Source organism: Typopeltis vanoorti, chromosome 23 (genome assembly GCF_054136105.1).
Source record: "Typopeltis vanoorti isolate ZY-2024b chromosome 23, IOZ_Tvanoo_1.0, whole genome shotgun sequence".
NCBI classification, from domain to species: Eukaryota; Metazoa; Arthropoda; class Arachnida; order Uropygi; family Thelyphonidae; genus Typopeltis; species Typopeltis vanoorti.
In genome coordinates, this window is record NC_143571.1 from 6,804,806 (window position 1) to 6,825,505 (window position 20,700).

The window sequence follows — 20,700 nt, forward strand, 5'->3', positions numbered from 1 at the left end:
ATTCTTCAATTCTTTTTGCTATAGCATATCTATCTCTGGTGATAGTCCCATCTTGTAGTTTGACTGCAACCATCTGTTTGCCGTTCATTAATTGCTGTTTGGCTTTGTTGAGACTATGGTTGTTTTCAATTGATTGTTTGTTGTATGAATTTACAATTGAATTTTCTTATTTCTTCTGTGATACATTTTCTGATTGTTTTGCACAATTCCGTATATTCAATTTTATTCTGTAGGTTAATACAATATATATATATATATATATATATATATATATATGAATGAAGCAGCATATATATGAATGAAGCAGCATATATATATATATATATATATATATATGCTGCTTCATTCCTTCCCACCAAAGAAGTGCACATACTCTGCATGGAATCCATTTTCATTATCAATAACGGCAAACCTCTTACTGACGACATTTCTTCATTAGAACGGCAGGCTATTAAGAAAGTGCAAGATAACAAAGACATCATTATTCTTCTGGCAGATAAAGGCAATGCTACAGTTGTGCTCAATAAGATGCTAGACTTGGTACAAACTGACACTTACTCGATCCTCGAAAGAGATCCTACACGCGAACTTCATAATCGTACGAACAACCTTTTGAAAACAACAACAGAATTCCCAAGGAACATATGTCTATCTCTTTGTTCTCTCCATCCATTAATCCCTGTTATATGGATTATCTAAAATCTATCAAGAAAGCATTCCTCTACAACCAATTGTCGAATGAATTGATTCTCCAACCTATAACCTTTCCAAATTTCTTGCTAAATCTCTAAAATGTTTCTCGGGTAAGTCATCATCTTTTATTAAAAACTCCGTGGATTTTGTCTCTAGCCTTAAAGATATCACTATTAAGGAAGAAGAAATCATGGCCAGTTTTGACATAGTCTCCTTATTTACAATGTTCCAGCAGAAGATATTCTCTTGTTATTAAAAAATAAATTATCTAAGAAGATCATGACCTTGTTAACTCACTGTGTTCATTCAAGATATTTCAAGTATGGAAATACTATCTGCAAACATTCAAGAAGATTAGTCTCGTACTTTGTGTTGAATACTATGGCTACTCCTTCTTTTCCTTGATTGTCATTTCCTGAGTATAACATTTTGTATTTATTGCTCAGAAAGATCTCACCAGTTTTTGTCTTTTTTGTTTTGGTCATCCCTATTATTTTGATCTGGTACTTATCTAATTCTTCAGCTAGCTCCATTTCTTTGCCATTCAGGCTTCTTATGTTGATAGTACCGATCTTTAACTCTGATGTTGAGTTGAGGTGTGCTTTCAGATTTGTTCCAGTAGCTGATTTTTCACTGTTCACCCTGGTTCCTTGGTGAAAACAATGGGGGCCTTGTTTAACCGGGCGACGCCCCAGCCGGCATGAAATTTTTTCATGTTGTACCATCATTTTGTATATTGGTTTAAGCCAATAAGAATACAATTTGGTCAGTTAAATCCCAAATTGCCACCCCATCCTCATTCGTTCAGTATCCAGGTAGATACCCAATAGGGTGCACCATGAGAAAGTGAGGATTGGACATTAGGTCAGAAGCCCTGGTCAGTTCTCCACATTCCTTTAAAGGCTATATGGAGGTCTCCTCTCAGTTATACATCTTTGACCCTTAAGTACCCCTATGATAATGTTGGATTTTATTAAGGCATTTGATAAGATACCACACGAAAGGCTGTTGCATGAACTGCAGAATATGGGATTGGAATATAAAACTCCTGACTTGGATCAGAGGATGGTTGACAGATAGATATCAAAAAGTGCTATACGAGAGTGGTCTGAAAAGTTCTTGGCCTCGACCATAGATGGCAACACTATCGGCAAGATTTTTATATTTTCCAAGTTGGTACATCTGTCATAAGCATGCATGTGAAATTGCAAACCATTCTATCAAATAGTTTGTTTTATACAGCTGTCTGAAGCAAAAATGTTGTCTGTATCCCTTGAAATGGATAAAATTCACGTGGTTATAAAATTCTTCATAGCATTACACATATCCGCAAGGAGATGTGCTTTGCATTATGGGAGATACTGAGATAGGAGTGATGATAGCTTTCTTCACCTTTGCCACAAGTTGCCTTGGTGTTGCACCACCTTAGCTCAGTCCTGAAGATACTTTCAGGTGCAAACTTTGTTTGCTCACCCTTGGATGAAGGATTAAACTAAACTTATTAAGGTTTAACTCCAAAAGAAGAAATTCATTCGAAGTTCATAAAAGTTTATGGGCTCTCTTCTCCTTCATTTTCAACTATTAAGAAATGGGCTGCCGAGTTTAAACATGGCTGTACGAGCCTTGAAGATGATCCACGTGAAGAATGACCAAAAGTGTAACAACACCAGAAATCATTGATCAAGTGCACGATATGGTATTGGATGACTGGTGAGTCAAAGTGCGTGAAATTGCTGAGACTATAAGCATTTCAAATGAATATATAGAATATATTTTGCATGAAGAATTCAAATGAAAAAGCTTTGTGCAAGATGGGTGCCTCACTTGCTCACAGGAGATCAAAAACTCACTTGCATGAACGTCGGGGAATGTACGTGTCTGAAGTGCTGTGATAAAGTCAAAGATATGGACATCGACGATCGGAAAGAAAGCAACAAAAGTGTATAGATAAGTAGACAATTTATTATTTGATATGTGTGAGAATCCAGAAATTAATATTGTGTAAAACTTTAATGAAAAGAAACTCAGAGATAGCAATTAAGAGAGACTGCATGAAAAAGGACTTGTTTGTTGTAGAAGATTATAAAAGGACAAACACTGTATGAATCTGAATATATTGTGTATTTAAGAATGTTTAAACAGGATTTGATCTATAGAGTAAGAGTTGACTGAGATTGTAAAGATATAGATTAAAGTGTAAGAAATATGTTATGTGAAGAGTAACTTAGGTAGATTGAATTTTAATGGGTTTTATATAGAAGATGTAAGAGTTGTCAGATATGAATTATTCCTTAGCTAGATTTTGAATGGAACCTTCTTATTTTGTATTATTAGCAGTATGTACATTATGCTAAATAAATCTTGTTTTTTCTTTAACCAATTTTGTCTCTTTATGGAATTCGCTGCACCACTTGTAAAGTTGGTTACGAATCTGAGCGGGAGAATTTTGAACAGAGTTCACGGTCATGATTGCATATCATGTGTTATCTTTGTTCACTTCTTACTAACTTCTTGATTAACATTCTTATTAATCTAAGAATCCTAAGTGGCACAGCTTAAATAAATAAATTTTCTTATGACTTAACGAGAGGTTGGTAACGAAGTGTCTGCCACATAGGCTTTACCCTCGGGCCATTTCCTTTGTGACCCAGAGATACCATGTGCCACACTTTGGCAAGACTTCAAGGAAATCAAAAGATATAAGAATTTATGAGAACAACCAGGGAAAATTATTCTGAGCTTTAAGCCAGACTAAATGTAAAAATTCATAAGAAAAGACCCTGTTTGCAGAAGAAAACAAAATCATCTTTCATCAGGACAGTGCACCTGCCCAGAAAGGTGTTTTGGCAATGAGAAAATTAAGGGATCTGCATTATGAATTCTTGAAACATCCACCCTATTCCCCAGATTTGGCTCCCTCTGACCTCTGTCTCTTCCTAAAACTAAAACTTTCTCGTTGGTCAGCATTTTTCTTTGACTCAAGAGGTAGTTGCAGCTGTAGAGGGGTATTTTGCAGATCTTACGGAGAACCACTGCAGGGATGAGATAATGGTGCTGCAGCATCTGGAATAAAAGCATTAGTCTTAAATGAGATTATGTTGAAAAATAAAAATAATTTTGAAATTATAAATTAGTTTTTTTATTGTTAGGCTGAGAACTTTTCAGACCACCCTCATACATTGTGTATGAATCTGCCATATTTAAGGTGACCAGTGGTGACGCTCAGGGTTCAGTCTCCTGGGGCCATTATTGTTCGGTCTATACATTACTGACATCAGGAAGGATCTAACATCAGATGTGCAGTTGTTTCCATATGATGCAAAGATAGGCAGGGCAATTAGGGATGCTACTGATGTTCAGCAATTACAAAATGATTTGAATAGACTGGAAATATGGGCAAACAAAAATGGCTGTCAATTTAATGTTAGTAAGTGTAAAGTTATGCACTTCGTGATTAGAGTTCCAGCACTATATTATATTAGTGGCAGTTATGCTACAAGAAAGTGAAGAGGCAAGGGATCTTGGCATATTGGTGGATGGGAATTTAAAGTTGAAAGGTCACATAGCAAAAGTTGCAAATACACAGAGGATAATTGCGATGTTGACGCAAACCTTGCTGTGTAAGGATAAGGAAGTCGTTTTTCCTCTTTATAAGGCTTTGATTATTGTGATCCACACCTGGATTATTGTGAGCAGATTTGGTCTCCAGGTTCGAAGGGGATAATGAAGCTGTGGAAAGGGTGTAAAGAAGAGTTGCAAAGATTATAATTGGATTATGGGATTTAGATTATGAGAACAGATTGTGAGTTCTCAGGATTACAGACTCTGGTTAACAGGAGAAAGAGGAGTTATATGATAGAGGTCTATAAACTTTTGAATGGGTATTATAGGATATCAACTGATGAAATTTTTCATTATATGAAGGTGGGGAGGTGTAAGAGTTAGGTTATTTCTCCCAGAGCACAGTGAGTAAGTGGAATAATTTGCCCTTAGGGGTAGTGAGTGCATCTAGTGTGAATGAATTTAAGGGAAGGTATGATAGCTGGTTTGGGTGATTTATAGCCTCCCTTGATGAGTCCTTGACTCCCTGGAGGTTTCTGATAATAATAATATGGAATAACAGAGCAATTTAAGCAAAACTCTAAAACAGCTGTATGCATGACAGTTCAAAAGAATTTGAGCATATTTACCTGAAACCTGGGTTAGATACAATATTTAATCAAAGACAGGAGACCATAGATATGAGAGTACTGAGAAAGATCAGTGAAGTGAACAGATGACATCCATGCCATATTAAAAATGAGGATATTAGGAAGGACTTGACATTCCTACCATTCAGGAATGTGTGAGGTGAGCTAATCTCAGGTAGTATGGGCACTTAACAGAATAGGAGAGTAAAGGGGTCAGCAAAACGTGGTTTTTGCCAGGATGACAGGTAAACCACTTTGTAGGAAGACGAAAATCTAGGCTGATTAATGCACTAAGAAGCCTTAGAAGACCTAAATATAATAAAATATCTGATAATATTGGAGTCTTGACAGATAACAGGTTGATTTGGAGGAAAATTGTCAATAAGAGGTTAGTAATGATGTAACTTTTCATGTAGTACTATCATAATATCCTGTATACCCCTGAGGGTTTACAGGAATTTGCTGGTGATGATGATAGTAATGTTTCCTATGAACTCTCTTGTTATTCCCTCAGTTTATTCATTAAACATTATCTGTACAAATGATATTATGAAGGAAAGTAATTTCCTTCATTTCCTCAATTTTTAATGAATTATTTTTGTTATTTCCTTCATTTTGTCATGATTTCCTCTGTCATTTCATTCATTCTACTTTCCACAATTCCTTTCATGGGAATGGATTGAAAAGGATCAGTCTTTCTCCGCCCCCTTCCAACATTCACTATATCAAACTTTGCTCCATATAAAACAACTTTCTTGTCCCTTGGGATTTGCTATAGTGAGCACCTATTGCAATCTAGGAATTTCACTTTATATACCAAATGAAAAACTTTTTAAACTTCTTCTAATCACCTATAAACAGTGGTAGAAGTTTTCAAGCTAGGTGATAAAAATTGCCTACTACTCGAGGACTGCCAAAAATCTCACCGTGGAGAACTTTGGAAAATATTTATTCAACCAACTAAATTTTGACTTGGGAAAACAGATAATAACTTAGTTTTCTCAAAAATCCGATGAATAGTATTTACCAAGTTTGTTAATTGTCACCTGATAATTGGCAAACTTGATGCAAACAAAATATTCAAATATACACCACTCTAAGATACTAACATTCTCTTCTCTCTCCACACCGATGCACGTGTGTGTGTGCACAAACACACATACACATATGCAGACTCGGTTTATGCCAGAATTAGGTTCCTGAGATTTCTGGTATAAATTGTAGCAAAAAATATAATGGTAACATATATAAATACATTAAGTTCCACTCCAAGATTTTCAGTAATGAACACAAAATACTTGAAAAAGGTTTTATTTTATGAAATTTACTTATTGAAAATTGTATAATGTTTAAGAAAAAGAAAGAAAATTTACTGCTTTAAAAAGGATAGAATAGATGTGTGTTTGGTTTCTTCTTTTCTGATAATAAGTTATAGTATGGCTGTAGGACTCTCTCAATTTCTCTCTTGAGAGTTAAGCTCTGCTCCCAGTTAGGGGTCATTGCTACAAAAAAGTGCAAGATTGACCACGAATGCATAATCACCTAAAAAAACTGAGAGCAATTAGGAGGGAAAAGGAAGGCACTGAAGAATAGGAGTGGCCATCAGCAGTGGCTGCTTGTGGCTTGAAATCATAGGGGTGCTGCAACTTTTGAAATATACATACACACTGTAAGTACAGTGTATACATGTTTGGATAAAATATGAAACTTATGGTAAAAATTAAAAAAAAAAATTAAACATGAAAAAATACTGTTTATTATTGATAAAATTTTACAGTTTGGTATAATTCAAAATTACTGAAATATAAAATATATTCTTCTTGTTTGTTTCATGAAAAAATGTTGTTTATTATCAATAAAATGATACAGTTCAGTATAATTTAAAAGTACTTAAAAATTCTGAGATCAAAATCATCAATAACTTCAATAATGTTCTAAAATAAAAACTATAACAAATGTTACGTCTTTAATTGTAAATACATTCCAATTATTTAAATATTTAAATGCCCAAATATTTAAAGAGATGGACTAAACATGATAAGCACTACAAACACTCTACTACTGGCACAAACTGCATATAAACAACAGTGGAACAGCATGACAGACAGTGCCGCATTATGCTAATAGCTCGCATCTCACTATGATGTGCATATGCTTGCACACGTAGCAATAAGACACTGTGGTAAACACCGTGTTGCTAGCATCCTTCGCCTTCCTAAGTGCTACAGGATGGATTTTTTTATTTTTTATAGAAATTAAGAGAATTGTATAGGATTGTTGATGATAAAATTAAATATTACAAGCAAATATAAATAAATTATTAAATATATTTATATATTGAGAAAAATTGGGGGTGCTGCAGTTCCCCAGTGCCTATGCACGAGCCTCCCCTGCCATTATGAGTGGGAATAGGATCAATCAGAATTAGCCTTTCAGAGTCCTGTTGTCTAGACATCAGTGCATATTTGTCAGTGCACTTATAGTTCTTAGTCTGTGGTTAATGTAATTTGCTTTTTCTCTTTGCATTTTATATTCCATTTTTTGTTTAATTATGTAAATTGTAGGCCATAGCTTAATCATTGTCTATTATAGTTTTATTACAATGTCAGGGCCATCTGTGGCTACAAAGACAGGCAATCATGATGATCTGAAGCTCTGTCTGTCTGTCTGTCTGTGTGTGTGTGTGGGGGGGGGGTCTTCTGCTTTCTTTATTACAAATGTATTTGCTTCAATACTATGGCCTTTTAAATTTTTACAAATAACCAATTGAAAATTTGCCAGCTAGTTTCTAAATGTCGACTTCATTACATTATTTGACGGCAATTGCTACTGCATATTTTCTTGCAAACTGGAATGAATTTGTCGCAATTCACATACACACAAAAAGAAAAAAATCAATTTCTTTAATTGTAGAAAATCACTTCATTTATCACTAAATCATTATCACTAAGTGTTAATTTTTACTTAACTAAATCAAAATTCATCTCAAAAATTGTTAACTGATTTGTATTGTTTGTGAGAATTTTAATTCAATTTAGATGGGGATAAAGGTTGACATATCCTTAAAAAATATAAAAATTTTACATAGATTTCTTTCCAAATGCTAATCAAAGTATTTCTAACATTTTAAAGAACATTTACAAATTCTAAGAATTTTTTTGTAAGTTTCTTTAAATCATCTGTAAAATCAATAACTGAAAAAGTAAAAAAAAAATTTTTTTTTTCTGTTTGAAGAAATTATAGACCTGCATAGCATTAAAATTTTTACTCCTTGTTAAATCATTTAAGGCCACTTGATGGATGGAATTCATCTACTGTTAATGAGATCTCATCAAATAATGTTGATCATGTGACTTCTCAGCAACCTGTTTACAGTCATTTGCATCCTTCATTTGGACTAGATGAAAGACAAGAACCTCCCCCTCCAAGACCACCACTTCCTAGAATAGAAGGTCAGTATAATACCAGTAATATTGTCCTTATTATGATGATCATTATGATTTATAGTATCATCAATTCCTGATATTTATTATCAAGGGATATACAGAATACTGTATCAGTACTACAGAATTAAGTTTGCATTATTCTTACTTCCTATCAATCTGTTTTTTTTTTTCATTTTATTTAATTAATTAATTGATTTATATATATTTGTATCGTATCTCCAGGATTGTCATATCTCATATTTCTGTCTTCTAAGGCACTGCTAACATGATATAGCAGCCTTACTCTGGACTTACTTCATTGCATCAAATGCTTGTTTTTTGCTAAACTCCCCCCCCCCCCCCATTCTGTTTAAATGGCCATATTTAAGAATTCACTTACATTCTTTGATTATCTATGCTTGAATTCTTACAATAAAATTCCAAAGTGTATGAAAGTATAAGCTTAAAATACATTAAGAAAGGAAATTGAACATTTTAAATTCTTGGTTTACCTTCAGTTTCTCACATAGAGCATGCAAAATCCATATGTAGTAGTAGTGGCCTGCTTATGCAGTCATGTTTACAAGCATGTGGAAAAATCGCAATCAATCCGTTCATCTTAGTTTAATCATGTGAGTGTTAGTCATGGAGTTATAAACTTCACACAGCCTGAGATCAAGAAAAAGGAGGGAGAGAGAGAGGAAACACAAAAAAAGTTGTGTGGAACTTTAGCAGGAAAAAGGGGAGGAAGCAAATGGGAGTAAGGAAGAAGAAGTAGAAACAGACTGCACTTCATAAGTCACTCTTATGCTATCAGGCAAAAAGTCCTAAAAATTATAAGACTTTGCTCAATATAAAACAACTTTCTTGTCCCTAGGGATTTGCTATAGTGAGCACCTATTGCAATCTAGGAACTTCACTCTAGAGACCAGGTGAAAAACTTTTCAGTGACTAAACAGATACACCAAATTGTAAAGGAGATTTAAGAAGATTTTTCTGGCAGTATTAAAGTTTACTTTGGTTTAATTATGGCAACAGCTCCTTATCTGAGATAACTAGTGAGAAAATACATGAAACAAAGAACTCTCCAATCAGTGATTAAGTGAACTCTCATTCGTGTTAAGCAAGTTATGAACTGACAGAGTTAAGTACTAGTTCTCTGTTTTTTATAAGGTAAGCCATTCTTTCTTTCCCTGTCTAAGAAAATAAAAGATATAGTGGAATTAAGAACTTTGTACAGTGGGACAGTAGATGATTATAGAGTAACAAAATTTTGATTCATAAAGTTTATTAGCTATATGCATGAATACTAATTTCATTGATCATTCTTTTGTTGTAATCAAAAATTTAAGGCATCTGTCATACACCCGTAATAATAGTAATAATAGTAATAATAATAATAGTAATACACATTAGACAAACATTTGGTTGTTATATACAGTAAGAGTATGTTAGCCATATTTTTGTTATTACTTAAATTGCTGAAGTACTAGTCTAAATGTTGTATTATAGAATGCTGAAGTCCTAGAAAGAAGCAGTGCTGTATTATTGTAAATGTTTATTTAGGCTTAGTTGCTGGTTTAGCTCATCATTAAATTTAATGGAATGATTGCAGCTTGGAAAAATAATTAAAACAACAGGTTTAATAATTTCAGTATTATCATCTGACTATTAAATTATTTATGGAATTTACAATGTATACTGGAATATTAATTAAAAGAAACTTTAATAAATATCTCCTATATTTCGGCAATTTGACAAAAAGCAAGTGAAGGAGAAGAGAGAAAACTACTGTTGTTCCTAGAATCTTTTCACCAGTACAGCCACTCTGGGCTTGCAGACTCTGGATACCCGCCATAAAATACGTTGGAACATAGCCACTTTAATACACTGCAGCAAATTTAAATATGAAAGATTGTTCATGGAATCAGCCTCAGATCTAAAGAAACTTTCCAAACCTCAACAAATTTGGGTGCATGAGACTGCCCCAAATTTGGGAAACTTGTATCTTGAGAATTTCAGCCCAACAGCTAAGACAACCCAATATAGCCTGCTAGGGAGCACCTTTAGGATTCTAGGAACAACAGTAGTTTTCTCTCTTCGGCTTCATTTGCTTTTTTGTAGTGCCTGCATTCACATGTCATAGTCATATGTTCCCATGAAGATGGCAATGTGACATTGCCAAAATATAGGAGCTATTTATTAAAGTTTCTTTTAATTAATATTCCAGTATACATTGTAAATTCCTTAAATAATTTAATAGTCATGTGTTACCAAAATATAAGCCTATCTACAAAAAGTATTATCATCTGTGTTTCCTAAATGTCTCTATGATGGTATCTATATGACAGAGATGAAATATCAGGAGAGTTAAACTTATTGTTTAATTATTTTTCAGTTTTATATAGTTAATTGTTGTTTAATTATTTTTCAGTTTTATATAGTTAATTGTTGTTTAATTATTTTTCAGCTTTATTTAGTTATTATTATTATTGTTATTATTATTATTATTATTATTATTATTATTATTATTATTCAGGCCTCCAAGGAGTCAAAAGACTCATCGAGGGAGGTCCTTCCTAAGACAAAGTCTGTCAAGACTCATCGAGGGGAGGTCCCCCCCCTGAGAAACACAAAGTCTATCATACCACTCTTTAAACTCACTGACCGTTCTCGCTCCCACCACTCCATCAGGCAATGCATTCCATGGCTCAACCACCCTCCACACAAAGAAACCACTCCTTACCCTCTTGCTCACAGTTTCCATTTGTAACTTCCAGGGATGGCCTCTTGTCATCACTCCCTCCCGCTGTTCAATCAAGCAAAAGAACTCCCCAGTGTCAACCCTGTAACCACCTCTCAACAGTTTAAAAGTCACAATCATATCACCTCTCCTTCTTCTATCCACCAAACTCTGCAGTCCACATTCTCTCAGCCGATCCTCATAACTATCCTTGTACAGTCCTGAAACCATCTTTGTCATCCGTCTTTGTATCCTTTCCACAGTTAATTTATCCCCTTCAAATCCTGGGGACCAAATCTGAGAACAATAGTCCAAGTGTGGTCTGATCAGAGACTTATACAACGGAATGATAACCCTCTTATCTCTGCAGGTCAGTGTCCTTCTCATAATAGCAGCAATCCTCTGTGTTACCTTCACCACCTTTGCAATATGTCCCCTAAACTTCAGGTTTCTATCAATCATAAACCCCAGATCTCTTGTCTCCCCTACTTCCTCCAGTATAACTCCTCCCATAGAGTATGCAGCATCCCATCGATGTTTCCCAAACCTCAAGACCTTACATTTTGCTGCATTAAACTGAGACCCCCATTCATTTGCTCATCTATCTAGCTTATTTAAATCCTCTTGCAGGGCTACCACATCTGCACTATTACTAATAATCCTTCCCAGCTTCGCATCATCCACAAACAACTGAATATCCCCCTGCAATCCACTGGCTATGTCATTGATATAAAGGTTAAACAATATAGGTCCTAGTACTGAGCCCTGTGGGACCCCACTTGTACCCCTCTGCCTCCTTGAAACTGCTCCACCATACACATCTCTCTGATACCTATCAGACAGCCAATCCTGAATCCAGTTGACCAATCTGACATCCAGACCCATGTGCTGCAACTTAAATATCAGCTTATCATATGGCACCCTGTCAAATGCCTTCGCCAAGTCTAAGAAAATTGCAGTATATGCCTTTCCCTCATCTAATGTTCTTGTAACTTTATTATAAAAGGCTAGCATATTGCCAAAATAAGAGCGCCCTTTCACAAATCAATGTTGACTGTCACAGATAACATTACCCTCATCTGTCCAATGCTGTATACGGTCCCTCACAACTTTCTCCAAGATCTTAACAACTACTGATGACACACAGACTGACCTATAATTAGACACTTCCAGTCTGTTACCACCCTTATGCAATGGCACTACCTTACCTTCCTTCCATTCCCTGGACACCTTTCTCGCAGCCAGACTTTCATTGAAAAGCCAGGTTAAAGGCACTTTCAGTTCTCTAGCACATTCTCTCAAAACTCGTGGTGAAATACCATCCAGTCCCAAAGCTTTACTGACATCCATAATACTCAGTATCTGAAACACACTGTCCTCCTGTACCTGTAAACCTCGAAACAGCCCTATCCCTCTAGCATTAAAACTGACTCCTCTAGGATGAAATACTCCAATAAAGTGTTCATTGAACAATTCCACTATGTCCTCTGCATCAGTCACTCTATTCCCATTTTTATCCCACAATATCTTTCTTCCACAGTCATTTCTCCTCCTACTGGCCACATAGCTAAAAAATTTCTTACGATTTTCTATGGATCTTAGGGCCAATCTCCTCTCATATTCCAGTTTCGCTTTCCTTACCACACTAGTCACTCTTTTGGCCTGTGTCTTATATTCTTCATGCATCTTCTCTTCACCTGTCTCCTTATATCTCTTCCATAGCCTCTTTTTCATATGCAATTCCTATTTAATATTGTTTGTCTTCCACTTTACTCCAAATTGTGTCCTCTTCTTCACTTGTGGTATACAACTTACCATTGCTGCTAACAAATATTCTTTCACAATTTCCCACGCACTAATGATATCCCGGCCTTCCGATTCCTCCCTCCATGAAACTTCCCGAAGTTGACGTCTAAGACTATTATAATCACTTGCCTTATAATTCCACATAAGTTCCCGTCTCTTTGATACTCCTGCATGTCTATTCATTTTCCAAGTCAACACCATATGGTCACTCTCTCCAACTGGTGGGAGAGACGTCAACTCAGTTATTATCAACTCTTCTGATGCTATAACCAAATCCAAAACTTTTTGAACCTCTTGTTCCCTCTGTTACATGTTACCTAAGACATTTGTCCCTCAAGAATTCTAGAAATTCCATTCTCCTCTTGCTACATGAATCTTCCTCTCTCCAATTTATACTACTGAAGTTAAAATCTCCCATAACAATCATTCTTCTTGCACTTGCCAAACTTAGCTGTCTAAACATCTCCTGGTCCCCATCCTCTGTGCTCCTGGGTCTGTAGGAACACCCCACTAAAAATCCTGTCTTGCCTACCCTCTACCTCACACCATATGCTCTCAAAATCATTTGTCTCATTTCCTTCCAAATTTTCCACTCTTAGAGGACATAGGTCATCACTTATCATAAGCAGTACCCAACCACCACGCTTTCCTCTCCTATCCTGACGAAAAATGCTATACCCAGCTACTTCTATTCCTGTTGTTATATCCCCTTCTGTCAACCATGTCTCAGTGATCGCAATAATTTTTGGCCAGGCTGATGCTATCTACGCCACCAATTCCTCTCCCTTATTCCGGATATTCCTGGCATTAGTATAAAGCATATTAATGCAATTGTTTCTATACCCAGCATTATCCCTTCTAGACTCCACTGGGCTCAGTGTTACCTGACATTGTCTCCCTTCTCCCAAGTATCCATTCCCACAAGAGGCCACCCCTGCTATCATCCTCCCTGGGGCACACTGACTCGTTCAGAACAGCAATCTCTCCAGATGCCTACGTCCTTCCTCATTCAAATGTAAACGGTCTCTCACATACAATTCCTCTCTTTCCTCAAACGCACTCCAAGCATCCACATATACCAGTCCTCTCTTGTCACACATTCTCGCTATTATGAACTTCAATATCACCACCCTTCTGCTCAGCTCATCATTATCATACCTAGGCTACATGCACACTATTTTTCCTCTCTCTGTCTTCTTCCATACAGTCTCAAGCAAAAATCTCATATCTCTCGCTGCCCAACTTACACTTGAGTGGTAACCACTCAAGTCATTCGTTCCTACCATCACAATCATCTCATCCACCCTTTCACCTCTCCTAATTGCCATTAATTGCAGTTAATTATTGTTTAATTATTTCTATTCTTCCTTTATCTCATTGAATTTAATTATGACTGTATCATTGTTTTTCCCCTAAAGCCAAGCTGAAAATACTACATCATTTAAGGTTGACATAATTACTTTCTAAGGTTAAGCTTACTAACTTCTAATGCTGGTTGTTGTTGTGTTAAAGATTGTAATTCTGCTAATTGTTCATTTGCACCATGTACATATTAGTTGTTAATATTAAATTATGTTATAGTGCATAGAGAAATTCAGTCTTTTCTGAAATGTAATCAAAGGTTAAACTCTTGCTGTTATCTGCTTTAAAAGAAACTTCTTTCCATCAAACAGGAAATAATTTGTTCTCTAACCACTCAGCTCTCAGTATATAATGTAAACCCCTGTCATGCCATCTTAATTTAGCTCTTCACCTCCACACACACACACACACACACTTGAGTGCTGTTGATATTAAATTTCTTTTTGATATCTTCATTTTTTAATATGATTCAGCTGTTGATCCCATTTGTTTACTACCTGAATTTTTCTCAGGATTCCCCCATTATAGTTTCTAGTCTTTCGTCAAATGCTTTAAGCCTCAGCTTAAAGCATTTGACGAAATAGATCCAGAAGTTAAAACTGGTTAGCTAAGACACAGTAGTTTATATTTTGGCTAATTTCTCTCTTATTCCATATAAATTTATTCATCTTGCTCCTCAACTTATCAGCATTACTTATACTGGATGAGAGAGAGAGGAGAGGACTTTATTAGCTTTTCAATTGAAGGTCAGTTAGCCAGTTTTGCGTGAAAGCAGCAGGATGTTTTCTTCCAGAAACTGTTTTTTTTTTATCCTACAAAACAGGTAAACTGGCCTGAAGAATACACAAATTTGACTAATTGATAGGATTAACCATCCTATCAGTTAGTTAATTAATTTACTGAGAGATAACTCTTCTTCTCTTCTTCTACAGCTTCTCCCACTTAAGTGGGGTCACTGTTTGTTATGAGTGTCCTCCACACCTTCCTGTCTTGGGCTGTCACCACATCCAAGTTCTTCATCTTCAAGTCCTCTTCTACCAGCTCCCTCCATCTCTTCTTTGGCCACCCATGCTTCCGCCTTCCTTGCACATCCATCTGCATGACCCTTCTTCCCACATATTCGTCCTCCCTCCTCATCACATGACCAAACCATCTCAACCTTGCCTCCTGTATTTTCGCTCCTAAGTTCGTAACTTTCACTGTTCCCCTGACATAGTCATTTCTCAGATGATCCTTTCTGGTCACACCGCACATCCACCTAAGCATTCTCATCTCTGCTACTTCCATCCTGCTGATGTTATTTTTCCTCAGGGCCACAGTTTCTATAGCATATGTCATAGCTGGCCTCACTACTGTCCTATAAATTTTGCCTTTCAGATTGATCGGCACCCTCTTATCAGATAACACTCCAGCCATCTCCCTCCAGTTCCTCCAACCCGCTTGTATCCTGCATCCCACTTCCTTCTCAGCTCCTCCATCTTCTTCCACTGTTGAACCTAAGTATCTAAAGTCTCTCACCTTCCTGATGACATTTCCTTCCAGCTCCAGATCTGTCTCCTGGCCACCGCCCACTGCGCAACACATATACTCTGTCTTACTTCTGCTCAGTCTCATACCTCTCTCTTCCAGTACTTTTCTCCATCTTTCCAGTTTAGTTTCCGCTTCTTCTCTTGAATCTACACACAGCAAGATGTCATCTGCATACAACATTGTCCAAGGTGCATCTTCTCTCACCTCCTCTGTTACCACCTCCATCACAATATTAAACAGAAACGGACTTAATGCTGACCCTTGATGTAAGCCAACTGTTACTTGAAAACTTTCTGTCTGTCCCAAACAGGTCCGAACACTTGTCTTCACATTTCTGTACATTTCCCGCACCAACCTGACATATTTCTCCGGCACCTTCTTCTCCCTCAGACACCTCCAGACTTCTTGCCTTGGCACTCTATCGTATGCTTTCTCCAGATCAATAAATACCAGATGTAGCTCCCTTTGTTTCTCTCGATATTTTTCCATCATCTGTCGTAACCCAAAGATAGCATCTGTTGTTGATCTACCAGGCATGAAGCCAACTTGTTCCTTTGCAATGTCCACCTCCTCCCTCAATCTACCATCAAGAACCCTTTCTAGGATCTTCATTGTGTGGTACATCAACTTTATTCCTCTGTAATTTTTACAGTCTTGTGCATCCCCTTTACCCTTGTAGATGGGAACAAGAGTACTTTCCCTCCATTCCTCGGGTATATTTTCCTGTTGGCAAACTTTCATGAACAGGTCCCACAGCAGGTCAATTCCCTCTTCCCCCAGTGCCTTCCATGCCTCCACTGGAATTCTGTCGGGGCCCACCGCTTTTCCATTCCTCATCCTCTTCAATTGTCAATTATCGTCAGTGTAATATAGTTGGAAATTAAAAAATTAAGCAACAGTGAAGCTATGTGGAGAATGGAATCTTTTCTTATATGCGGTCAGGAAACAGATACTAGCAGGCTCAGCTGAAACATGTGTGCATGTGATTTTTAAAAAATGAAGCATATGTGTACATCTAATAAAAGCTTATATAATTAAATAGTATAGTCCTTAATAATAATTTCTCAGATTTTTTGGCATGGAGAGTCTATCATTAAGGTTGAGATTTGGGCAATGCAAAAGTATGTTGGGGCTTTCTTTAATGAGATGCTCATATTATGGGAACATCTGTGTAGTAATTTGAACAGGATCCTGTAGTTAGTATTAGTAATCTCAAGTTCTTCTAGACCTGTTTATTTCATTTCTTGAAGGTAATGTAGGACTGATGGTCAGAAAGGTGGATAGAAATAGATGAACTTGTTTGCCAAAGTAAAATAACTTGCAGTATTTATTCAGTGCATGGGACTGAATAGACCTCAGTTAGCTGTAGGGATGGAATTTTATCTTTTTGGAGATGGTATCATAGAGCTAATTGAGTTTATAAGATCCTCTGTAGGTCAGTTAATATAGATGAAGCCCTTTGGTCGGAAAGAACTGGGCTCGATTCCCATCCATGACGTGAGGAACCTTTATCTGGTCTCTTTCAACTAAAGGTGAGTTAGCTGGTCTCATATGGAAGTAGAGGATTTTTCCACTTGGATACTTTGACTTTTCATCTCTCAAAACAGGCAAACTGGTCCCACACACACACGCGCACACGCACGCACACACACACACACACATACACACACGCACACGCACACACGGATTTACAGTCATAAGAAAAGAGGAAAATGAGGGAATCCCCATACGAATACATAAATGAATAAATTGAATTATTAAACCTGTTTAATTAATTAAATTAATATTAAACATTTAAGATATGAGAAATCAAATAAAGTAAGAGAAATATTTTATGCTTTCTGAAATATTTCTATGGAAATAATTCAGAGCACATGAAATATTCCCCCCCTCCCCCAAGCATTTTATTTTGTTATAGCTAATGCTTACTGATACTACTTCTTCTTCTGAAGCTTTTCCCACTTAAGTAGGGTCGCTGTTTATGGTGAGTCTCCTCCATATCCTTCTGTTTTAGGCTGTAACCACATCAAAGTTCTTCATCCTCAAGTCATCCTTCACCAGCTCCCTTCATCTCTTCTTTGGTCTCCCGTGCTTTCCCCCCCCTGCACATCCACCTGCATGTGGATGATAAAAGAGAAATATTTTATGCTTTCTGAAATATTTCTATGGAAATAATTCAGAGCACATGAAATATTCCCCCCCCTCCCCCAAGCATTTTATTTTGTTATAGCTAATGCTTACTGATACTACTTCTTCTTCTGAAGCTTGTCCCACTTAAGTAGGGTCGCTGTTTATGGTGAGTCTCCTCCATATCCTTCTGTCTTAGGCTGTAACCACATCAAAGTTCTTCATCCTCAAATCATCCTTCACCAGCTCCCTTCATCTCTTCTTTGGTCTCCCGTGCTTCCCCCCCCCCCCCCCAATGCACATCCACCTGCATGTCCTTTCTTCCCACACATTTGTCCTCCCTCCTCATCACATGACCAAACCATCTCAACCTTGCCTCCTGTATCTTCGCTCCTAAGTTCATACCTTTCATCGTTCCCCTCACATAGTCATTTCTCAGACGATTCTTTCTGGTCACACTGCACATCCACCTAAGCATTCTCATCTCTGCTACCTCCATCCTGCTTATGCTATTTTTCCTCAGGGCCATAGTTTCCATAGCATATGTCATAGCTGGTCTCACCACTGCCATATAGATTTTGCCTTTTACATTGATCGGCACCCTCTTATCGCATACCACTCCAGCCATATATATCTCTCTCTCTCTCTCTCTCTCTAGTTTCTCCATCCCACTTGTATCTTGCATCCCACTTCCTTCTCAGTTTCTCCACCCTCTTCCACTGTTGAACCTAAATATCTAACATCCCTAACCTTCTTGATGACATTTCCTTCCAGCTCTAGATCTGTCTCCTGGCTGCCATCCACTTTGCAACACATATACTCTGTCTTACTTTTGCTCAGTCTCATACCTCTCTCTCTCTTCCAGTACTTTCCTCCATCTTTCCAGTTTAGCTGTCACTTCTTCTCTTGTCTTTGCACACAGCAAGATGAGTCTAAGGACTCCTTAGACTCATCTTGTCATCTGCATACAACATTGTCCAAGGTGCGTCTTCTTTCACCTCCATCACAATATTAAACTGGAACAGACTTAATGCTGACCTTTGATGCAAGCGAACTGTCACTTGAAAACTTTCTGTCTGTCCAAGGCAGGTCTGAATTCCTGTCTTCACATTTCTGTACATCTCCTACACCAGTGTTTTCCAACCTTTTTGATGTAGCAGACCCCCTGTAGCGAATGTTAATTCACCACAGTCCCCATAAAATCCAAAATGGAAATTTTTTATATTTTACATATCATAAAGATGAAGTAATAAATTACAATTTTACAACACTAAATGTGTCATTTATGACAATGCAATACTATTATAAATGGGGATATTTGGAAGAATATGAACATATCATTTAGGCCAGGTGTGAGCAACATGATAAGATAAAGTTTAATGAAAATAAACTATCCCGCAGACCCCCTTTGAATTACTCGCGGATCACAGATTGGGAAACACTGTCTTACACCAACCGGGCAAATATGTCTAATACCTTCTTCTCCCTCAGACACCTCCAGACTTCTTGCCTTGGCACTTTGTCGTGCGCTTTCTCCAGATCAATAAACATCAGATGTAGCTCCTGTTGTTTCTCTCAAAAATTTTCCATCATCTGCCGTAATACAAAGATAGCATCTGTCATTGATCAACCAGGCATGAAGCCAAATTGCTCTTTTGCAGTCTCCACCTCCTTCCTCAATCTTCCATCAAGAACCCTTTCTAGGATTTTCATTGTGTGGAACATCAACTTTATTCCTCTGTAATTCTTACAGTCTTGTGCATCCCCTTTACTCTTGTAGATGGGGACAAGAGTACTTTCCTTCCACTCCTCAGTTATATTTTCCTGTTTTGCAAACCTTTATGAACAGGTCCCACAACAGGTCAATTCCCCCTTCCCCAGTGCTTCCACTAGGATCCTGCCAGGGCACACTGATTTTCCATTCTTCATCCTCTTCATGGCATCCTTCACTTCCACTCTACTGATGTTCTGCACCATCCCCTCATAAGGCTGCCCATCTCCTCTGTGAGTCCTTGCATTTTCCTCATTCAAAAGTCCCTCAAAGTATATTCTCCATCTGTTTCTTATATCTGCATTAACTCCTTAATACTCTTCCTCCACAGGGCTGACCCTAGGAATTTTGTCATCCCATGCAATACCATATTTTGCCACCCCTTCCCCCTAAAAAAATTCATTTAATGATATCTTAAAAGCCATGATGTAAAGTTAGGCTTCAACATGTCTGATCATAAATTCTAAATAGTAGCTAATTAGCTAATGAAAATTCATCAGTTAATGAAAAATGATCATAAACTCTATTTTTTACAGAAAGAGAGAGAGAGAGACAACCCTTTAACGGTGGAATTTTGTTCTGAAAATGTGCACCTGCATGGTTAATTAAAATTAATTTTTACTAATGTCGACATTACTGGGATTGCAATTAGAAATACTTGCCATGAGCTCAGATGTTTTGGTTTCGGTCCTTTCACTTATTTTCTCTTGTACTGCATCAGCTGTTTCAGTTTTTAGATATGTGTGCAAAGCTCCATATTGTTTCTGAATATCACTTTTTTTTTCCCGATTTTCGTTTGCGATATTCTGCATGTGATAGTTTTTTCTTTTATCAGACATATTGGAATGTTAAAATTATTTTAAAAGCCAAATCCTAATAACTGTATAAAATAATATTATTAACAATCACTGCACAACTGTATTTATGTATTTTGATTCTATTTCTTTAATTGGTTTACTCATCATCATCATCAATTTCCTGACATGTACCCTCAAGGGGTGTACAGGATATGATAGTACTACATGAAAAATTTACATCATTACTAACTTCCTA

The 20,700-nt window shown here is 36.9% G+C and overlaps 1 protein-coding gene across 1 annotated transcript in view; it reads left to right on the top strand.

Moving 5' to 3' along the window:
* Positions 1–20,700, top strand: part of LOC150093598 (tight junction protein 1-like) — a 712,683-nt gene that overhangs the window by 323,324 nt on the left and 368,659 nt on the right. The window contains exon 12 of the mRNA XM_090413230.1: positions 8,172–8,335. Coding sequence (XP_090269356.1) covers positions 8,172–8,335 — 164 coding nt within the window. The remainder of the gene's footprint in view (positions 1–8,171; positions 8,336–20,700) is intronic.